General features: G+C 37.5%; 2 protein-coding genes across 2 annotated transcripts; both read left to right on the top strand.

Moving 5' to 3' along the window:
* Nucleotides 1–4,432: 4,432 nt before the first annotated feature.
* Nucleotides 4,433–5,338, top strand: LOC148535005 (olfactory receptor 1496-like). Its single transcript, XM_088464900.1, has one exon. The coding sequence runs from the start codon at nt 4,433–4,435 to the stop codon at nt 5,336–5,338; it is 906 nt and encodes a 301-aa protein (XP_088321026.1).
* Nucleotides 5,339–18,126: 12,788 nt separating this feature from the next.
* LOC148535004 (olfactory receptor 1-like) lies at nt 18,127–19,044 on the top strand. The gene has a single exon (XM_088464899.1). It carries the CDS (start codon nt 18,127–18,129, stop codon nt 19,042–19,044), a length of 918 nt encoding a protein of 305 aa, XP_088321025.1.
* The last annotated feature ends 462 nt before the right edge of the window (nt 19,045–19,506 follow it).

Here is a 19,506-nt window from a genome sequence, read left to right as displayed (position 1 = left end):
GTATGACACATTATAGCTGTTGAAGTGCTAATTATGTTCTCTTCATGGTCTGGCCACAATCACTCTAAAATCAGGCATTTGGAAACCACCATCTAGAAATCCTGCGTTTGCCCCTGGGACCAATTCACAACCGGGATGGGTTTACCCAGCCCGATGCCAGTTATGCTTTTGGGGAGGGGGGGGCAACATAATTTTTTTCTTTTTTAACACTTTCATTACCTTTTAGCTCACAGAAGCCTACACGGATCTCATTGATCTGTGTAGGCTTCTGCTAAACACGCTGTAGCCAATAGTTACATTGCCTAACTATCACCTTGTAATGAAACTCGCACTACAATTTGCTAATTTTTTTTCAGTAGCAATAGCCTAAAACTCACATGAACTCGCATTTCAGATCAACTCACACCTTCCAACTTGCAGGTTATTACATACTGAATATTTCAGTACAAACTTGGAACATACTCGCAGCAAGACGATACAACTCCATACTTGCATAAAAAATCAGACCCTATTACATTTCACCCATAGTCCTAGATGAACTTGTGTTATAGGCATATGCATTCTTATAGTGGTAATAGGCTATTCTGCATTTTTATTACTGTTTTTATTTACATGGTATTTGTGATTTTATGTCTCACCGGCTGTGTGATAATTATGATATGTTAATGTACCATATTTGTGTATTTTATTTATTTTCTGTGTATTAAATGTAAAAGGAACAGTAAAATTACAAAACAAGTTGATCCAACATGGAAAACTACAAATTTGTGAAAGGATTTTAAATATTTTAATTATTATATATATAAATCTCTGAAAGCATATAATTAAATAGATGAAAAAATAAACTTTTTATAGGCAGATGATGAAATAAATATCCCAGAGCAGTTTGCGTGGGCAATGTAATGACATAAAATTATATTTTCCCCCAGAGGTCTTTCATTATAATACTGTACTGCATAAATAGAGACTAAAATCTTATAGAAATATAGTATGTTTCTAACATGAAACAAGGGCTAAGACATGACATGTTCTATGTATGTCATCTATTACAAAGTGATTTTACAAAACAACCAGTGGTCTCCAGGAATGCTAAACTTGGGGAACATGTTTATTTGAGGATGGGATTTACAAAAGTGGATATGTAACTAATTAATCATTTACTTGTATGTTTTGTTGTTTTCTTACCTTTTTGTTTTGCTCTAAAAGCAAAAATTTTATTTATTGACATCACATCCTGTTTTTATGCTATCCATAGATGCCTCTGGTATTCTGTGAATATTACATACATTTCCCAGATGTTTGTCTAAATAAAAGAGGACAGAAGAATAATTAACAAATTCTCTAACCCTTAAGAATAGTAGAGTCAATAGAATCTATTACATTTACTGATGGTCTCTGTGATCACCAATTTTATCTTCCATTCTGCACATTTAGTTGCATCTTCATGTTTTTACCAGTTTTAAAAAATAACTATCTTACTCACGTGGTAGGTGAAAAAACTAGAAGGGTTGAGCACTATTGGCTGGTCATTATTTAATAGAACAAGTACAATATCAAACGTACAGGAAGTTCTATATGTAATAATCGACATAAAATGGAAATATCTGACTTGTGTTTTAACAAGGTTTTGTAGGAAAAAATGTTGTAAGGGAACTAAATAGACTTTAAATGTTAGAAATATGAATGATGAATAGTACTATAATGTGACAACAGTGCTAGCATAAATTTTAAATGCTACTGTATAGTCTAGTCATGATTATTCCTTGTAAATGTAACCCTATACCAATCAGAGAGATATAACATACTGTAAAGCTAAATGACAGTATACCAGAATTGTAACAAAAGTTCTGTAGGAGAGCTCAATAAGCACATAGTACACTGTGCTTGAGACACGTAAGTCTTCGCTGACTCATTTAAAAGTGAGGACAACCTACAAGGATTTATCCATGCTTTAACAAGTGTTGTTTTTCAATGGCTGTGTGTATGGTACAAGCGCTTGAATAATCAATATGCTTTAACAGAACCAATCAATATATTCTTTCCAATATATACATTTTCCAGATTTAACATTTACAGATTAAATTAATAATGATTACACTTCAAAGGTGGTTTAGAAATATATCTCAATTGTAGATCCTATTTTGTTAATATAAATGATGTATGTGCCCTAAAGTTATAAAGAATTGAAAAAAATATATATAAGTATAAATTAATAATGATTACATTTCAAAGTTGGTTTAGAAATATATCTCAGTTGTAGCTTTTATTTTGTTAATATAATTTATGTTTGTGCCCCAAAGTTATGAAAAATGTAAAAAATAAATGAAGCCATTGGTTCCCAAACTGTGCACCACGGCACCCTGGGGTGCCTCGAGACACTTGCAGGGGTGCCTCAGGTTGGTGGTCCAGCACCAAATCAAATTATTTATGGTCAATCTAATGTAAATATGTGGACAAACAGAAGCACAGACCTGTCCACCACCACATAACAGAGCCTAAGGATGACAGTTGAGCACAATTTACTTCACTTTACTACTTTATTATTTTTTTTCTGAATTTTTCAATATCAAACTTTTGGCTTAGGGGTGCCATGGAAACAGTGATGATACTCTAGGGCGCTGTAATTCAAAAAAGTTTGGGAACCTCTGAGTTAAGCCATTAATGAATCATGGGTATTAACCTGTATCAGTTCTTTCCTCCTGATACATGTGTACAGGTATTATGCCCTTATTGCTTTGATGTATATACATGTACTGTATGTCAGTATTTTACCAACTGACCAAAAACATGCACAGTTTTGTTAGAAATTTAGTTTGAAATATGTATTGTGCATTCTATAAGATGTTTGAAAACAAAAAAAAAGAAAAGGGGATGTATCAGGTGCACTTTAATTTAACTTTTAATAGTAGTCTTTAAAATTAGCCCAATCTGGACAAGTAGCAGCAAAATATTGGAGAAAATAAAGTAATAAAGATATGTGCAGAAAAGTGAAATTGTGTAAATAAATAAATAAACTCATTACAGCCAAATGCCTCTTGTGTGTCATCTTTATTATTGATTATAAATTAGTGTATGTTTAAGTTAATTTTTACAATATTGTCTTTTTATTTAATTCTTAGGTCCGTAAGCTTATTATTTTAGTTGTTCTCTCAATAATATTTGTACTGGCTTGATAAGTGTATAATTAAATTTTAAGAATATTTAGTATTATAAAAAGATCTATTATTTGAATAGCTTTATTAGTGCAAGCAAATATATGAGAGTATCACGTTGCAAAATAATCTCTTGCCTTTTGATTATCCTGCAGGTGGGTAATTTTCTTAAGTAAAGTGTCCAAATATTTTAGGTAGTTATCACTGCAAATTTGGATGTAGGCAAATTAAATATATTATTTAATTCCACTTATAAGGTTTACATATATATATGGTGATAATGTGGTACTATTGTGATAGCAAGCTCAGATATACAGACTCTCTTAGCTTATTATGAAAGCAACACATAGTATCAGGGGGATAATATCCTCATTACTGTATATCAAGTTATATGTTTATTTTATTCAATTTCACTTTTCTGCACATATTTTTATTACTTTATTTTAACCAATATTTCACTGCTTCTTGTCCAGATAGGATTCATTTTAAGAACTATTATTTAAAGAAAAATTTTAATATAAGTGAACATGATACAGATCTCTTTTCCTTGTTTTGGTTTTGAAACTAGTATCTCATTATCTGTGGTATCCCCCCAAGCCATAAAAAGAATACAATAAAATTATCAGACAGGGATGTAGTTTATATCCCGGCTGTCGGGATGCTGGTGCTCGGGATACCGGTGCTCAGAATGCCGGTGCCGGAATCCCAACATCATTCAGAATCTCAGCACCAGCATCCCGATGGCTGGTAAGTAATGGGGTTAGGTTTAGGCACTAGGGAATGGAATAGAGTTAGGCTGCGGGGGAGAGGGTTAGGTTTAGGCTATGGGGAGGAAGGTTTTGGTTTAGGGGTAGGGGTAAGGTTAGTATACTTACTGAGAGGTGTCGGTAACCTAACCCTGTCGGGATGCTGGTGTTGGAATTTTGCTCACTGGAATCGTGAGTGAAACCATCCCATACCCTACTAGGAGCAACTTACCAAACTATTTACTGAATGAAATTTCCCAGTGTAATATATATCCCCCAACACTTGCTAATTTGTTTAATTACTTCATTATGTATTAGCTAGGCACATTATAATCAATGTCAAGTTTATCCAGTTTTATACAGCTCTGTGGAAAATGAAAATAAAGCATGTGACATAAATATATGTGAAATATCCTATAAATATATACTGTTATATGTATACATTTGGTGAGTGGTCAATCCTGCCAATTATAACTTATTTTATATGTATGTATGTATTATAATTATTGTTTTGCAGACTGGTGACAGAATCTCATGGAGAATCACACTTCTGTTTTAGAATTCCATATTTTGCCATTTTCCATGAAAGCCGGTGATGAACTCCTCATTTTCTATGTTTTTTTCTTATTATTCCTACTTGGAATCCTGGTGAATACAGCTATAATTACAGTGATTTGTTTGGATTCATGTTTACACACCCCCATGTATCTGTTTCTCTGTAACTTGTCCTTTGTAGATATGTGTTACACAACAGTAACTGTTCCTAAACTCTTGGACATGTTGCAATCTGGGGATAACACAGTGACTTTCACACAATGTTTAACTCAGATATACTTTTTCTTTATAGCTGCTAGCTCCGAGGATATACTTTTATTTGTGATGGGGTATGACCGATACATTGCGATCTGTCATCCTTTACACTACCACCAGATACTGAGCAAGAAGATCTGTATCCTGCTTGTGATGATGATCTGGCTATGTGCATGTTTAAACTCATTGGTATGTGTAGTTTCAGTTCTTAAAATGTCCTTCTGCAATTCTGTCACCATTCATCAGTTCTTCTGTGATCTTAAAGCTCTGTGTGACATCTCCTGTTCTGGCTCAAACATGTTTTATATCATCATGTATGTTGACATAGTATTACTTGGCTTTTGTCCTTTCCTCATCAATGTGATGTCATACAAAAAAATTATCACTGTAATATTGCATATTAAATCAAGGGATGGAAGAAGAAAAGCCTTCTCCACCTGCTCATCCCACCTCACCATCATGACCATCTACTATGTTAATGGTATTTCCGTCTATATGATACCACCATCAAACCAAAACAATTTCTTAGAGCAGATCATGAGTGTGCTGTATATAACAGTGATCCCCATGGTAAACCCTCTTGTATATAGTCTACGCAATCATAAAATCAGGAGAGCTCTTCAGAGATAAGAGGCATAAGAGACAAGAGATAAGGTAACTCCTCTTTGGATCATACTTAGTCTCTTTCCTGTATCCATGTGCATAGATCAAACCAGGTTCCTGTAAATGTCCTGGTTGATGGCTGATTCATACAGAAAAGAAGTGGCCATTGGGCAGGACAGAATGCTATCTGAGCTGCAGAAATAATACTGTCCCTTATTGTCCTATCATGATTTTGCATGGTCATATGCCAGGTTTTAGAGGCTCACAGGTACTTAAAATCTACAAAAGTGTATTACTGTATATTTTTTCTATGACTTGTGTGTATGGATTTCAACACTATAAAACAAAAAGTCACTTCATAACGCTGCCTAATATTGTTTTCTATCTCCACTACAACCATATATATTGACCCTAATTGAACTACTATAAAACAAAAGCAAGTGGATCTGAAGTACCCGGCAAGGTTCTTTGTTTCAAGAACTGTTTTATGTAAAGAAGAACTGTAGTATCGAATTAGTTAATATCAAAAAACTAAATGATTTCTAACCTGGATGTTCTATTCGAAGAATTACCAAGTGGTTCTGCTGGTTGTAATGGTCCTTTCTGTTGTTGTAATGGTGTTTCTTTTTACAGGTTAGCTTTTTTAATGTGAGAGTATCCAAATAGAATTTAATATTTAATACTATGTCAGAGAACAAAAAACATAATAACCCTCTCATGATTCCAATTGTTCTTTAAAGAAATTACTTAAAATTACTAATACCCATAACTAAATCTGGGTTATCTATATATATATATATATATATATATATATATAGATAAATTCCTTCTTAATATACATACATTCAAATATTGTGCAAATTATAAATGCAGGAATAAAGCAGGAGGATAATAGGAGATCACCGCAATGTTGGTGCGAGAATTGGAAGGTGGGGATGGTGGAAGGTGATGTGTGAAAGGAGAATTGACGTAACTGGTTATGCAGGATATGCAGCGGTGTGTTGGGTGGGTCACAAAGGATATGTGCTGTCTCGATTTGTGTGGTGGAAATGATAGGCAAACACCATTAATTGCAGGTCCAATCCTTTTATTGAGGAGATACAATGCTTCTCTCGGACGGTGGAGATGGTATAGGGATCTGTCTTATAACAGTCTTATCCAGTGCAGTAAAGGTTACTGACCCATGTCGGCAAAAATATTATGGTGGTGGCTTGGCGGGGAGGTGGGTAGACCTTTTCAAGGGGCTCCTTGCCATGCAGTTCTAGACCTGCATGTTACCCCTGCTGGACCTATTGTCTGCACAGGGCCGGCTCTTGGTGTGTTCAACCAATGCGGTCAAACAGAGATGCCACCCCACGCCAACATCCCAATTTCACCAGCTCCGGCAGTGGGTGCAGCAGCCAATGAGAGTCTTTCTGACTCTCATCAGCTGCTAAAACAAACATATAGCTGCTGGCACTGACAGCGGTGTGTTTGTTACTGTGTAGTGCGGACCAACCAACCAGCGGTGCCCTCCAGTGGCCAGCATTCTAGGCAGCTGCCTAAAGCTACCTAATGTTAGCGCTGGCCCTGGCAACACCTCCACTTCCATCTCTCTGAGGTTTGATACATTTCCCCCATGGTCTTACCTGGATGAGATGCACCCCCAGAGAACGAGAAGTATATAGTGCAGTTTGTTCAAACAAATATATTTAAAGATGTTATTACCTTCTAGATATAGTTTTACATCTAAAAGGTAAAAATATTATTGTAGTATATTGTATCTATTTATTATTTATTTTGGCCTCCTAAATATAAAGCTGTTTTGAATTTGAATGCTAGATTTACACTGATGTTAGCAAGATATATATGTTCTTAGATATAATCCACTTTTGTAAATATCATTTTAAGTCAAACTGGATAATTATCTGGTTCTGTCTCTTATATAAGAATTATTATGACTTTTATATATGTTTTAATGGGGGGCTTTGGTCCCTAATGTCTGCTTTTCTTATATTTTTTCACAGTATTAAATACTTTATACTGTATGTGCTTTTTGTCTGTTGAAGCCATATTGACCTTAGCCAAGATGCCCTGTTGTTAATAACTGTGGAACTACTTGAAATAATCTGTTTCTAAGGTCAGTCAGAACACTCTGTGTAGGATAATAGTTGGGTGAAAATGATGCCCAATAATTCCAAACTATCTGACAGAAAGAAGTCACTGGCACTTGTTGTCAAAAGGTGGAAATGGATGTTTTCAACCAGACACTTGTTTTAGCCCTCTCCAATAAATAAGGAATCCCACACCATATTATACTACACCCTGGAGAAAGTCTGGACGTACAGAAGACAAAACACATTGGGTCTCCCCTTGGGACACTTAGGGGTATATTTATTAAAGTGCAAGTTTATAGAATTGGTGGTGTTGCCCATAGCAACCAATCAGATTCTACTTTTCATTTATCTAGCACCTTCTAAATAATAATAGCTAGAATCTGATTGGTTACTATGGGCAACATCTCCACTTCTATAAATACAAACTGTTGTATTCATGACTTGGCTACAAATATTCCTCTTTGATGTAACCTAAGGATCTCAGATAAGCTCTATATGTTTAGCTTAATGTATGGGGGATTTTAATACCTTGCTGTTAAAAGTAAAATACGTGTATTACAGTATTATACAGTGGTGATTATCTTACACGAAAGTACAGAGTTTACCATGGAAGATATGATAAAACTGTCACTTGCGGTACTGATGGTTGCAATGCATTTGGAGCTGCATACAGATTAATTAAATTGATTTTAAAGGATGCAGTTCTAATGATTTGAACTAGAGATGAGCGGGTTCGGATCTCAGAGATTTGAACCCAACTGAATTTTGAGATCCAGGGCAACAACTGAATGTGCGTTCGGTTCCCCCCTGCCTCAGATCTCAAACCGAGGCAAAACCATAGATACAAAATCTCACAGCTCGCGAGCTTTCATCTCTATGATCTATGTAGTATATAAGGAACTATGCAGCGGACGCCATTTCACTCCGGCTGTGGAGACTGAACAGGGATGGTGGGTAGTATAGGGCTGGGAGAGGTGCTGGTGCTGATCCATTCTGGGTTTGTGCTGTGCTGTCTGCTGTGTCCATCTGGGCTGTTGCTGATCCATCTGGGCTGGTGCTGTGCTGTCTGCTGCATCCATCTCTGTCAATTTATTTCATGTGTGTGTGTGCATGTTAGACTTAGCCACACAAGATACAGTAAGTTGCAACCTAGTGCTGCCCGACTCCAGTCATCATCAATCAGTGCTCCGGCCCCAAGTTCTGGACCCGAAAACCCCCCCCCCCAAAAATAGTGTCTTTTGTCAATTTATTTCATGTGTGTGTGTGTGTGCGTGCTAGGCTTAGCTGCACAAGATACAGCAAGTTGCAACCTAGTGCTGCCCAACTCCAGTCGTCATCAATCGGTGCTCTGGGCCCAAGTTCTGGACCCAAAAAAATAACAACAAAAAATAGTGTATTTTGTCAATTTATTTCATGTGTGTATGTGTGTTAGGCTTAGCCGCACAAGATAAAGCAAGTTGCAACCTAGTGCTGCCCGACTCCAGTCGTTAATTATTCAGCCTGGGGCTGCACCAATGAATTGTTTTTTAATTTATTTATTATCAATTTTACACCAACTATCAACTTTCAATTCTTCAATCCTCAAAGGTATCCCAAACATCATCTTTGCCCAGTCCTCAACTCTATTAATAATTATATCAATCAGCTTTGAGCCAGCAAGCTGGATGCAACCTTTTGGCCCTTTAACTAGATGAAAAAAATCAATTTTGTGAGCTGGGAAGTGGTCAAAATTGACTGGAAACGAGTGGAAATAAATGTTCTTGAGGTTATTAATACTGTAGGAACAAAAAAGGCCCATTTTATGTGATTTTAGCATTTTTTTTTTAAGAAAAAATCCAGATCCAAAACCAAAACACAAAAACAAAACAAGGTGGTGAGGTTTTGGCAAAACCAATCCAGATCTCAAACCAGGGGAGATCCAGATCCAAAACCAAAATCAAAACACAGGGATCGGTGAACATCTCTAATTTGAACACACCTTAATTTATTTGAATATACTACACTATGGGGCTGATTGAGAGAAAAACGAACATACATTTTTATACAGCTGCAGAAGATGCACCATCGATCAGACATCAGCAACACCATCAGACATTAGAGAAACCCTATGGTTGCTCAGAATGTCCAAAGGTACATGGCCACCAGTGCCAGAGGATCTGCCAGTTTAAACGCAGTCCCTGACACCAGCACGACTCTGACATCCACCGCCAGTAGCCACTTCCCAGGAACATGCTTCCAAAATTACCTGGATCTCTGCACAATTCTGATATGCATCCCACAGCGGTAACCATCAGAACGCATGCATCTTGGATACATGTGCAGGTTCAAAACATTGGCCCTTGTGTCCTACTGTATGTCTTTATTCCATCCACCTCTGGATCAGGCCACATGTTTTGGTGAGGGGGCACCAAATGCACTTCTGTCTTTGTCATTTAACATAAACAACTACATATATAGCTATTTACAAGAAAGTGTCCTCTTACTCCCATTGACTGAATTACTTGAACACATTTTAACATGCAGTGTAACCTGAATCTAAACATTGGACCTGTCTATGAGGGATTACCGCAGACCTTACCACTTTGTCACGGTGATTGAGCAATCACAAAATGTTACAATTTGCTTTGCATTTTCACACGGAGTATATAATATGGGCGTCCAGCAACAAAACTGTAACTCTTGGAGACCCCAACTGGTTAAAACTGATAATACAAGTTCTTGGGATAAATCTGACACAATGCGGCATGTGAGATAGTGTATATTATTATTAATAGTTGTAGTAGAATTAGCATTATTAGCCTTATTTATATGGTGCCACGAAGGTTCAGCAGAGCCTTACAATGTGCATAAACAAATTTACACACAAGAAAACAGTTATTAACAGTTGTAAATAATACAGAAGAAGTACATGGTTTATAAACATTACTGCATAACACTGTAATAAGCAGCAGGGCATCAGCAACCAAGTGGTAGGTGCTGTTTGGGGAGTTAGGAGTAAATTATAGTCCAAGTGGATGAAGGAGAAGCATGTGAGGGAAGAGGGCCCTGCTCATGAGAGCTTACATTCTAATGGAGATGGGCAAACAGACAGGGGCGACGCAGATGGAGTAGATAGTGAGGAAGGAGCATGGAGCAGTGGGTTAGGATACATATATATATATGCTGCAGAATGTGTGTGTTTTAAAATAACCTGATGTTATGTCAAAATTAAGTTCTCCGTTCATTTACCTCTATGACCAAAATTTTATTTATGATATATGAGAAATGTATAACATAAAGTTGTTGCACTTTAATTTTGTCTGGTTCATTATAACATCTAAATACATAAAGCTAAAAATGCAGCTTTTATAGGATTGTCCCGCCATCCCAATAGTCAATACTTTTGTGCCAGCTGCTGGGAGCTATGCCATGCTCCTCTGAGTGGGTGCTTCCGACATGCTAGGCACACCAACAAAGAGGTGCAGCCATGCCCAACATGCTATGGCCACACTCCCTCCATGGTGGGCCCTCAGGAAGTTGCTGTACTGGGGCCAAGGATTTCTTCTGGTAGCCCTGGAGGTGACAGGCAGAGACAGGAGGGAGTGGGGATTAGTGGTGGGGTAGCATGGCCATGAAGGGAGGGAGGTGGTTGTGAATGGAGAAACAGGAACGGTGGAGGAGAGTAACAGAGGGTTGGAAGGGAGACAGAAGAGGGAAGAAAGAGGGAACAGCAAGTGGAGGAGACTAGCGAGGGAGGATAGGGGTGAAAAAAGTAGGCAAAGTAAAGGATTTTATATATGTTGACGTAAAGGTGTTCATGGTGTGAATGAGGGAACAAGAGGTATGAAAACTGGAGTGGAGGCTGTGTGATATAGAGACAGTGTAGTTAAATGTTCAAAAACACAGGTAAAAGAACAGTGCTGCTAAATGTACTCTATGAGCACAGCTACAAAAGTGAAATATAAAGAGAAGTGTGTGAGAAGTAGTGGGTGCAGGGTTACTTACTAAAATAAAGAATGTTAAAGATAAAGATGTGATGCAATTGAGAAAGGCAATACAAAAAGGATTTTCAGTATTATGAAGGCAAAATTACATTGTACAGAACTGATTTCAGTAGAGCACACAGGGGGGTTTCTAAGTACCCAGAAACCCCCCTGACAGACTGGAGTGCAGGGACCATGTTCTTAAGCCCCGCCCCCTCATGGCAAATTGGTGCGATTTGCGGGTCAATATGGAGGAGGCAGAGCCAATATGACACAATTTAATTAGAACCAAGTCATTTCCGATTCACCCGTGTGCCGTGAGGGGTGGGGCCAGGGCCGGTTCTAGACATTGTGGAGCTCAGGGCGAAAGTTCCCAGTTGTGCTCTCACTCCCCCCACCACCACCAAAAAGAAAAAAAATTACTTTTTAAATGGCGTTCCTCTGCGCGTGCTGAAAGCGCGAGCACTTCCGGAATTCATCACACTGTGGGGCGTGCCCAGCACTTACAAAGGTACTGGGCTTCCCCCAAGCTCTCCGCTCATGTCAAATAATTGCCATATGCAGTAATGCACCTTACACAGTATGACTTACACAGTAATGCCCTTTATAACACATTACGCCATGCGCAGTAATGCCCTTTATAACACATTATGCCACACGCAGTAATTCCCTTTATAGCACATTATGCCACACAGTAATGGCCTTTATAACACATTATGCCACACACAGTAATGACCTTTATAACACATTATGCCACATGCAGTAAAGGCCTATATAACACATTATGCCACACGCAATATTGCCCTATATAACACATTATGCCACACGCAGCAATGCCCTTTATAACACATTATGCCATGCGCAGTAATGCCCTTTATAACACATTATGCCACACGCAGTAATTCCCTTTATAACACATTATGCCACACACAGTAATGGCCTTTATAGCACATTATGCCACACAGTAATGGCCTTTATAACACATTATGCCATACGCAGTCATTCCCTTTATAGCACATTATGCCACACAGTTATGGCCTTTATAACACATTATGCCACACACAGTAATGGCCTTTATAACACATTATGCCACATGCAGTAATGGCCTATATAACACATTATGCCACACGCAGTAATGCCCTGTATAACACATTATGCCACAAGCAGTAATGCCCATTATAACACATTATGTCACATGCAGTAATGCCCTGTATAACACATTATGCCACACACAGTAATGGCCTTTATAACACATTATGCCACATGCAGTAATGCCCTGTATAACACATTATGCCACACACAGTAATAGCCTTTATAACACATTATGCCACATGCAGTAATGCCCTGTATAACACATTATGCCATATGCAGTGATAACCTGTATAACACATTATGCCACATGCAGTAATGCCCTGTATAATACTTTATGCCACACGCAGTAATGCCCTGTATAATACATTGTGCCACACACAGTAATTCCCTTTATAATACATTATCCCCAATTCAAATTATGCCACACAGTAGTCCCTTATTCATGTTATGACACACAGTGGTGCCCCTTTTACACAATGCCCAAATTAGTGCCCCTTATACAATGCCCACAGTAGTAGTGCCCCTTAACAATGACCCTGGTAGTAGTGCCCCCCATGCAGTGCCCTCATTAGTAGTGCCCACACTGGTAATACCCCCACTGGTAATGCCCACAGTGTTAATGCCCCCATTGGTAATGTCCCCTATAGTAGTGTCCCCATTGGTAATGCCCCCAATAGTAGTGCCCACAGTAGTAATGTGCCCTATAGTAGTGCCCACAGTTGTAGTGCCCACATTAGTAGTACCCCAGTAGTAATGTCCCCTATACTAGTGCACACAGTAGGAATGCCCCCTATAGTAGTGCCCAAAGTAGTAATTTCCCCTACAGTTGTGTCCACAGTTGTAATGCCCCATTAGTAGTATCTCCAGTAGTAATGCCCACTATAGTAATGCCCCCAATAGTAGTGCCCCAGTAGTAGTGCCCCCCAATAGAAGTGCCTCCAGTAGTAATGCCCCCTGTTGTAATGCCCCCCTATAGCCATGCCCCCAGTAGTAATGCCCCCATAGCCATGCTGCCAGTAGTAATGCCCCCCTATAGCCATGCCCCCAGTAGTAATGCCCCCTATAGCCATGCCCCCTATAGTAATCCCCCCTATAGCCATGCCCCCAGTGCTGGTGCTTCTGAAAAAAAATACAATTAAAATACAAACACAATACTTACCTTAAGCTCCACTCCTGTGTCCACTGTCGTCCGGTCCGACCACGGCTCCACTACGGATCTATGGGAGAGACATCATGATGTCCCTCCCATAGTGCACTCTGTGGGAGCCATAGCTAAGGAGTGAGCTCCAGCTCCTCGGATCTATGAAGGAGATGTCATGACATCATGACGTCCCTCCCATAGTTCTCTCTGCCGGAAGCCGGAGCTCAGGAGTGAGCTCTTGCTTTCTGCTGCCGCTTCAGGGAGGGAGCCGGGTGCCTGCTGATAACAAATATCTGCAGGTGCCCGGCAAATGGAGCTCCCTGCAGTGGCTAGCAGGTGGGGGCCAGCGCTGGGTTTTTTTTTATTTCTGGGATTTTTTTTTCTTCGCTCCCAGGGACTCAGTGGCACCCTCTAGGGGCTGGCGCTCTGGGCAACAGCCCTGTTAGCCAGCCCCTAGAACTGCCACTGGGCGGGGATTAAGAACATGGTGCCCCTACCAGCCTGCTAGATCCTGTCCCTATCACATCTGCTGCAAGGTAAGTTTTTTGTAATGTACTTTATATCTGACATATGTGTGTGTGTGTAAGGTATGTGTGACATATGTATATGTATATATGTGTGTGTATGTATGTGTGTATGTATATATTTGTATATCTATATGCGTGTGGATGTATAAATGTATGTATGTGTGCACACACATATACATATTTATAAAGATGGATAGATAGATAAATAGATAGATAGATAGATAGATAGATAGATACAGTCAGGTGCATAAATATTGGGACATTGACATAATTTTCATATTTTGGCATCTATTCACCACCACAATGGCTTTGAAATGAAACAAACAAGATGTGCTTTAATGACAGACTTTCAGATTTAATTTGAGGGTAATTACATACAAATCAGGTGAACGGTGTAGGAATTACAACAGTTTCTATATGTGCCTCCCACTTTTTAAGGGAGAGAGAGAGATAAAGTAGTGGGATGAGAGGGGAGTAGGAGGGAGAATATCCCAATCTGTCCTTGGGGACTCCTATTAGCAATTGGGTAGCATAGTGTCAAAAATTTAGGATTGTACTCAGGTAACAGAATGGAAGGAATTTAAGATTGAACATGTTACTCAAGTAGCAGAGTGCAAGAAGCACATGTACAGTAGAGTAACAAAGTCAGGGATTGCACTTGGGTAGCAGAGTATCATGGAATTTTGGATTGCACTCAAACAATGCAGGAACCTAAGAGTTCACTCAAGAAGCAGAGTGCCAGAAACTGAGGTTTGCACTTTGGTAGAAGAGGACATAGACAGTACAGAAATCAGACATGAACTGTACAATATCTTGTATTTTATTTGTTTTCTGTATTTCAAATGTAAAATGGACATAAAAAATTAGAATACAAGTTGATCCAACATGGAAAAGTACAATTTGCAAAAGTATGTAAAATTATTTTAATATATAAATCTCAGAACTCTGTAAGCATATAGTAACCAAATGAAAAAGTTTACTTTTAAAATGCAGGTGAGTGAATAAATATCCCAGAGCAGTTTGCTGCAACAATATAATTACATAACATTTATTTTCCCCTGGAGGTCTTTCATCAACCTACTGTATAAATAGAATATAAAATCTTATATATAAAAACTGTGTCTAACATGAAACAAGGGCTGGGACAAGACATGTTCTATGGTATGTAATCTATTACACAGTGATTTACACAACAGAAGTTTTAAATATTTATTTCACAGATAGACTTGAAGACATGAGGAATATTACTTAGGGCATTTGTAGCTGACAGTATCAGCACAGTGCTGTGTACTATGTACAGTGGGTAGAAAATTAGTTGACACCAAAATGTCTTTATATAGTTTGTATAGAACAATTTTAATATTGTGTATGTACTTTATGTCAGCAAAGTGTCACTTACACTGTCTGATTATAAGTAAAATTGTATTTATTTATTTTTGGGGTAGTTCAGAATTTGGATTTTTAAAGTGTATATCTTTGAATTAATAGGTCAAAATATTATGGCTATAAAACAAATATGGTAAAGCTTCTTATGCAGTAAGGGTTATTTTAAAACTGCAATATATGTAGATATGCATCACATTCCAATATGTGCAACCAAGTCCTATTACCCCATCTCACCATGCTTCCCTTTCTAGTATATAATCCAGCATTCTCCCAGCACATGTTATTCCTTCTCTGTGTCATCTAACATCAACTGATACAATGGTGGTGATTCAGCAGCAGCTGCCTCTCAGGTTCAGGAAAGGTGAAGGTCACCAGCAATGCTAAACTTGGGGATATGTTTATTTGTGAGTGGTATTTTCAAAAAGTGGATACATAATTACTTTAATCATTTACTTGTTTGTTTTATTGTTTTCTTGCATTTTTGTTTTATTGTCATCACATCATGTTTTTATGCTATACATAGATGCCTCCGAAATGTTTGACTAATTGAGCGGGGACAGAAGAATAAGGAACAAATTCTCTAATCCTTACGAATTGTAGAGTCAGTAACACAGACTACATTTACTGCTGGTCTATATGATCACCATTTTTGATTTCCAGCCTGTGAATTTAATTGCATCCTCGTTGTTTTATCAGTTTTTAAACACAACTACCTTACTCACGTAGTAGGTGAACCAAATATAAGGTGAGAGCACTGGTGGGCTTGTCATTATGTAATAGAACATATACCTTATAAGACATACAGGAAGGTATTAAATAATATTTGTCATAAAATTTAAACAACTGATGTGTTTTAGCAAGGATTTGTAGGGAAACATTTTGTAAGTAAACTAAAAAGACTCACTTTTTTGTTAGAAATATGAATGTTGGATAGTACTATAATATGATTATAATGAGAGCATACTTTTGAAAGCTACTGTGTAGTCTATCCATGATTTATTCCTGGTCAATGTAACTGTGTACAAATGAGTCTGAAATCATCTATAGCTAAATTACACCAGCACTGTAACATTAGTATTTGTAAGAGAAGAAAAAGCAAATTTTCTAGCAAGGGTTACATTTACTTCATTTAATATCAAATTCAACAATGTCTGCAGTGTTAATGCTCAGTTAAAGACAATGTAGTCCTATAGGAAAGCTCATGAAGAATATAGTACACTGTGCTGAGGGGTAGACTTGTGACACATTATACTTCACAGACTCCCTTAAAAGTACGGACAAACTACTGTACAAGGATTTATTACCTGTTTTTACCAGTGTTGTTTTTCAACATCCGTGTGTACAAGCGCTGATATTAAGTATGTGTATTCTCCTGTGTTCCAGCATATTTTCAGTCCAATATGTTTGAACATAGTCAGGATTTAATTTACATATTAATAGCACTGATCAATATATTCATTTAAATATATACATTTTGCAGATTTAATATTTACAAAATAAATTAGAAATGACAACTTTTTAAAGTTAGCACAGAAATATATCTCATTGTTGATATAATTCATATTTCTGCCCTAAAGTAGTAATAAAAAAAAAATGGTAAGCCAATTGTAATAACAACCTGTAATACAGCACATCTGTTTGGGTCAATTAAAAAAAGACATAAAAGTATTAAAAGGCTGCAGAGTTTTAATTGTTTAACTCAAGTAGTAGAGTGTCATGGAACTCAAGATTGCAATCGAGTAGAAGCAGGAGCTTAGAATTGTATTCATGTAGCAGAGTGAAAAGAGATGAGGATTGCACTTGGGTAGCAGAGTGTCAGGATGTCATGTTTGCACCCAGGATACAGAATGGCAAATTTCAGTAATGTATCATTGATATCAAACTGTATCTGGTCTTTCCTCTACCCCCTGATACATGTGTATTATAGAATATGCTCTTATTGCTTCAATTACATTACTTAAATGTGGATATTTACCTAGCAGACAAAAAAATATGAACCTTTTTGAAAAGAAATTCAGTTTGAAAGACATATTTTACATTCTATAAGATGTCCCTAATTTGTCTAATTCATTCATTATGAGTCAGCAAGGAACATTACAATGTGAAATGTCAGGTTTATCTAGTTTTATACAGCTATGTAGCAAATTAAAATAATGCATGTGACAGGAATATATGTAAAAACTAGAGATGTGCAGCTTAGTTTTCTTGATAAAAGAACACAACTGAACTGAGGGGATCCAAGTCAAACCGAGTCTCAGCTTGGATCACTTTTGGGGTTTCAAGTAGAACTGAGACCCAGCTTAGGTCTGCTGTAAGTTCAGAACTCGGATGTAAAAAACAAATCTTGGTTCTGGATTTCATGTAAGCTGGTACAAATTTTTAGCTGTTTTTATTGATTTTTATACATTTTAAATAAATCCAAAAAACAAAATTGAATCTGACCCAAAACACTTTAGGGTGGTTTTACCTAAAACCAAAACATGGGGGGTCTGAAAACATCCTGTAAATATATACCATGTCTTTACAATTGGTGAGTGGATATTACTGTAAGTTATAACTAATTATATATGTATATATTATAATTATTGTCTTGCAGACTGGTGACAATTTCATGGAGAACCACACTTCTGTTATAAAATTCCATATTTTGCCATTTTTTTTAATGAAAGCCGGTGATGAACCCCTCATTTTCAGTGTTTTTATCCTGATATATCTGTGTGGAGTTCTGGTGAATACAGCTATAATTACAGTTATATGTTTGGTTTCACATTTACACACCCCCATGTATCTGTTTCTATGTAACTTGTCCCTTGTAGATATGTGTTATACAACAGTAACTGTCCCCAAACTTCTGGACATCTTGCTATCTCGGAATAACACAGTATCTTTCACACAATGTTTAACTCAGATGAATTTTTTTGTTATAGCTGCCACAACAGAGGTTACTCTTTTATTTGTGATGGGGTATGACCGATACATTGCCATTTGTCAGCCTTTACACTACCACCAGATACTGAGCAAGAAGATCTGTATCCTGCTTGTGACAATGATCTGGCTATGTGCATGTTTAAATTCAATGTTGTGGGTAGTTTTAGTTCTTAAAATGTCCTTCTGTCATTCTGTCACCATTCATCAGTTCTTTTGTGATACTAAAGCTCTGATTAATATCTCCTGTTCTGGCACAAACATGATTTATATTGTCATGTATGTTAACATAGTGTTATTTGGCCTATGTCCATTCCTCGTTAATGTGATGTCATACAAAAAAATTGTCACTGTTATATTGAATATAAAATCAAGGGATGGAAGAAGAAAAGCCTTCTCCACCTGCTCATCCCATCTCACTGTCATGATTATCTACTATGCTAACTGCATGTCTGTATACCTGATGCCACCATTAGAACAATACAATAATCTAGAGCAGATCATGAGTGTGCTGTATACAACAGTGATCCCCATGATAAATCCTTTTGTATATAGTGTACGCAATAATGAAATCAGGAGAGCTATTCATAGATTAGTGGCATAGCTGGTAACTCCTCATTGGTTTATACTTAGCCTGTATCAATGTGCATAGATCCAAAAATGTCCTGGTTGATGGGTGGTTCATACAAATAAGAAGTTGCCATTAAGCAGGAAAGAATGCTATCTGAGCTGTAGCCATAATACAGTCCCATATGGTGCTATTGTGGTCTTGCATGGTCATATGCCTGATTCTGGAGGATCACAGGCATTTGTAAATACACAAAGTGTGTTACTGTAATGTAGGCATTGATCTCCTGAAGAAACCCCTTCGCACTGATCTTCATTGATGGAGAATATTATGTACCAGCTGAACATATCATTTCAATCAAGTTGAGGAAGACATCACCCACTTGCCCAGTTCCCCACCGCTTGTTACAAATATTCCCACCCTGTTATATTCTATTATCTGCATATACCTACAGTAAAATGCTTCTGATCATTGTTACCTCCACAATAAATATTGTGT

Source organism: Taudactylus pleione, unplaced genomic scaffold, assembly GCF_031769625.1.
Source record: "Taudactylus pleione unplaced genomic scaffold, aTauple2 ptg000061l, whole genome shotgun sequence".
Lineage (NCBI taxonomy): Eukaryota > Metazoa > Chordata > Amphibia > Anura > Myobatrachidae > Taudactylus > Taudactylus pleione.
Note: the sequence above shows the minus strand (reverse complement) of the source record. Positions and strands in the feature narration are given on the sequence as shown.

What these genes read in the sequence shown, in the direction of transcription:
- LOC148535005 (XM_088464900.1), top strand. Translation starts at nt 4,433, where the DNA reads ATGGAGAATCACACTTCTGTTTTAGAATTCCATATTTTGCCATTTTCC.
- LOC148535004 (XM_088464899.1), top strand. Translation starts at nt 18,127, where the DNA reads ATGGAGAACCACACTTCTGTTATAAAATTCCATATTTTGCCATTTTTT.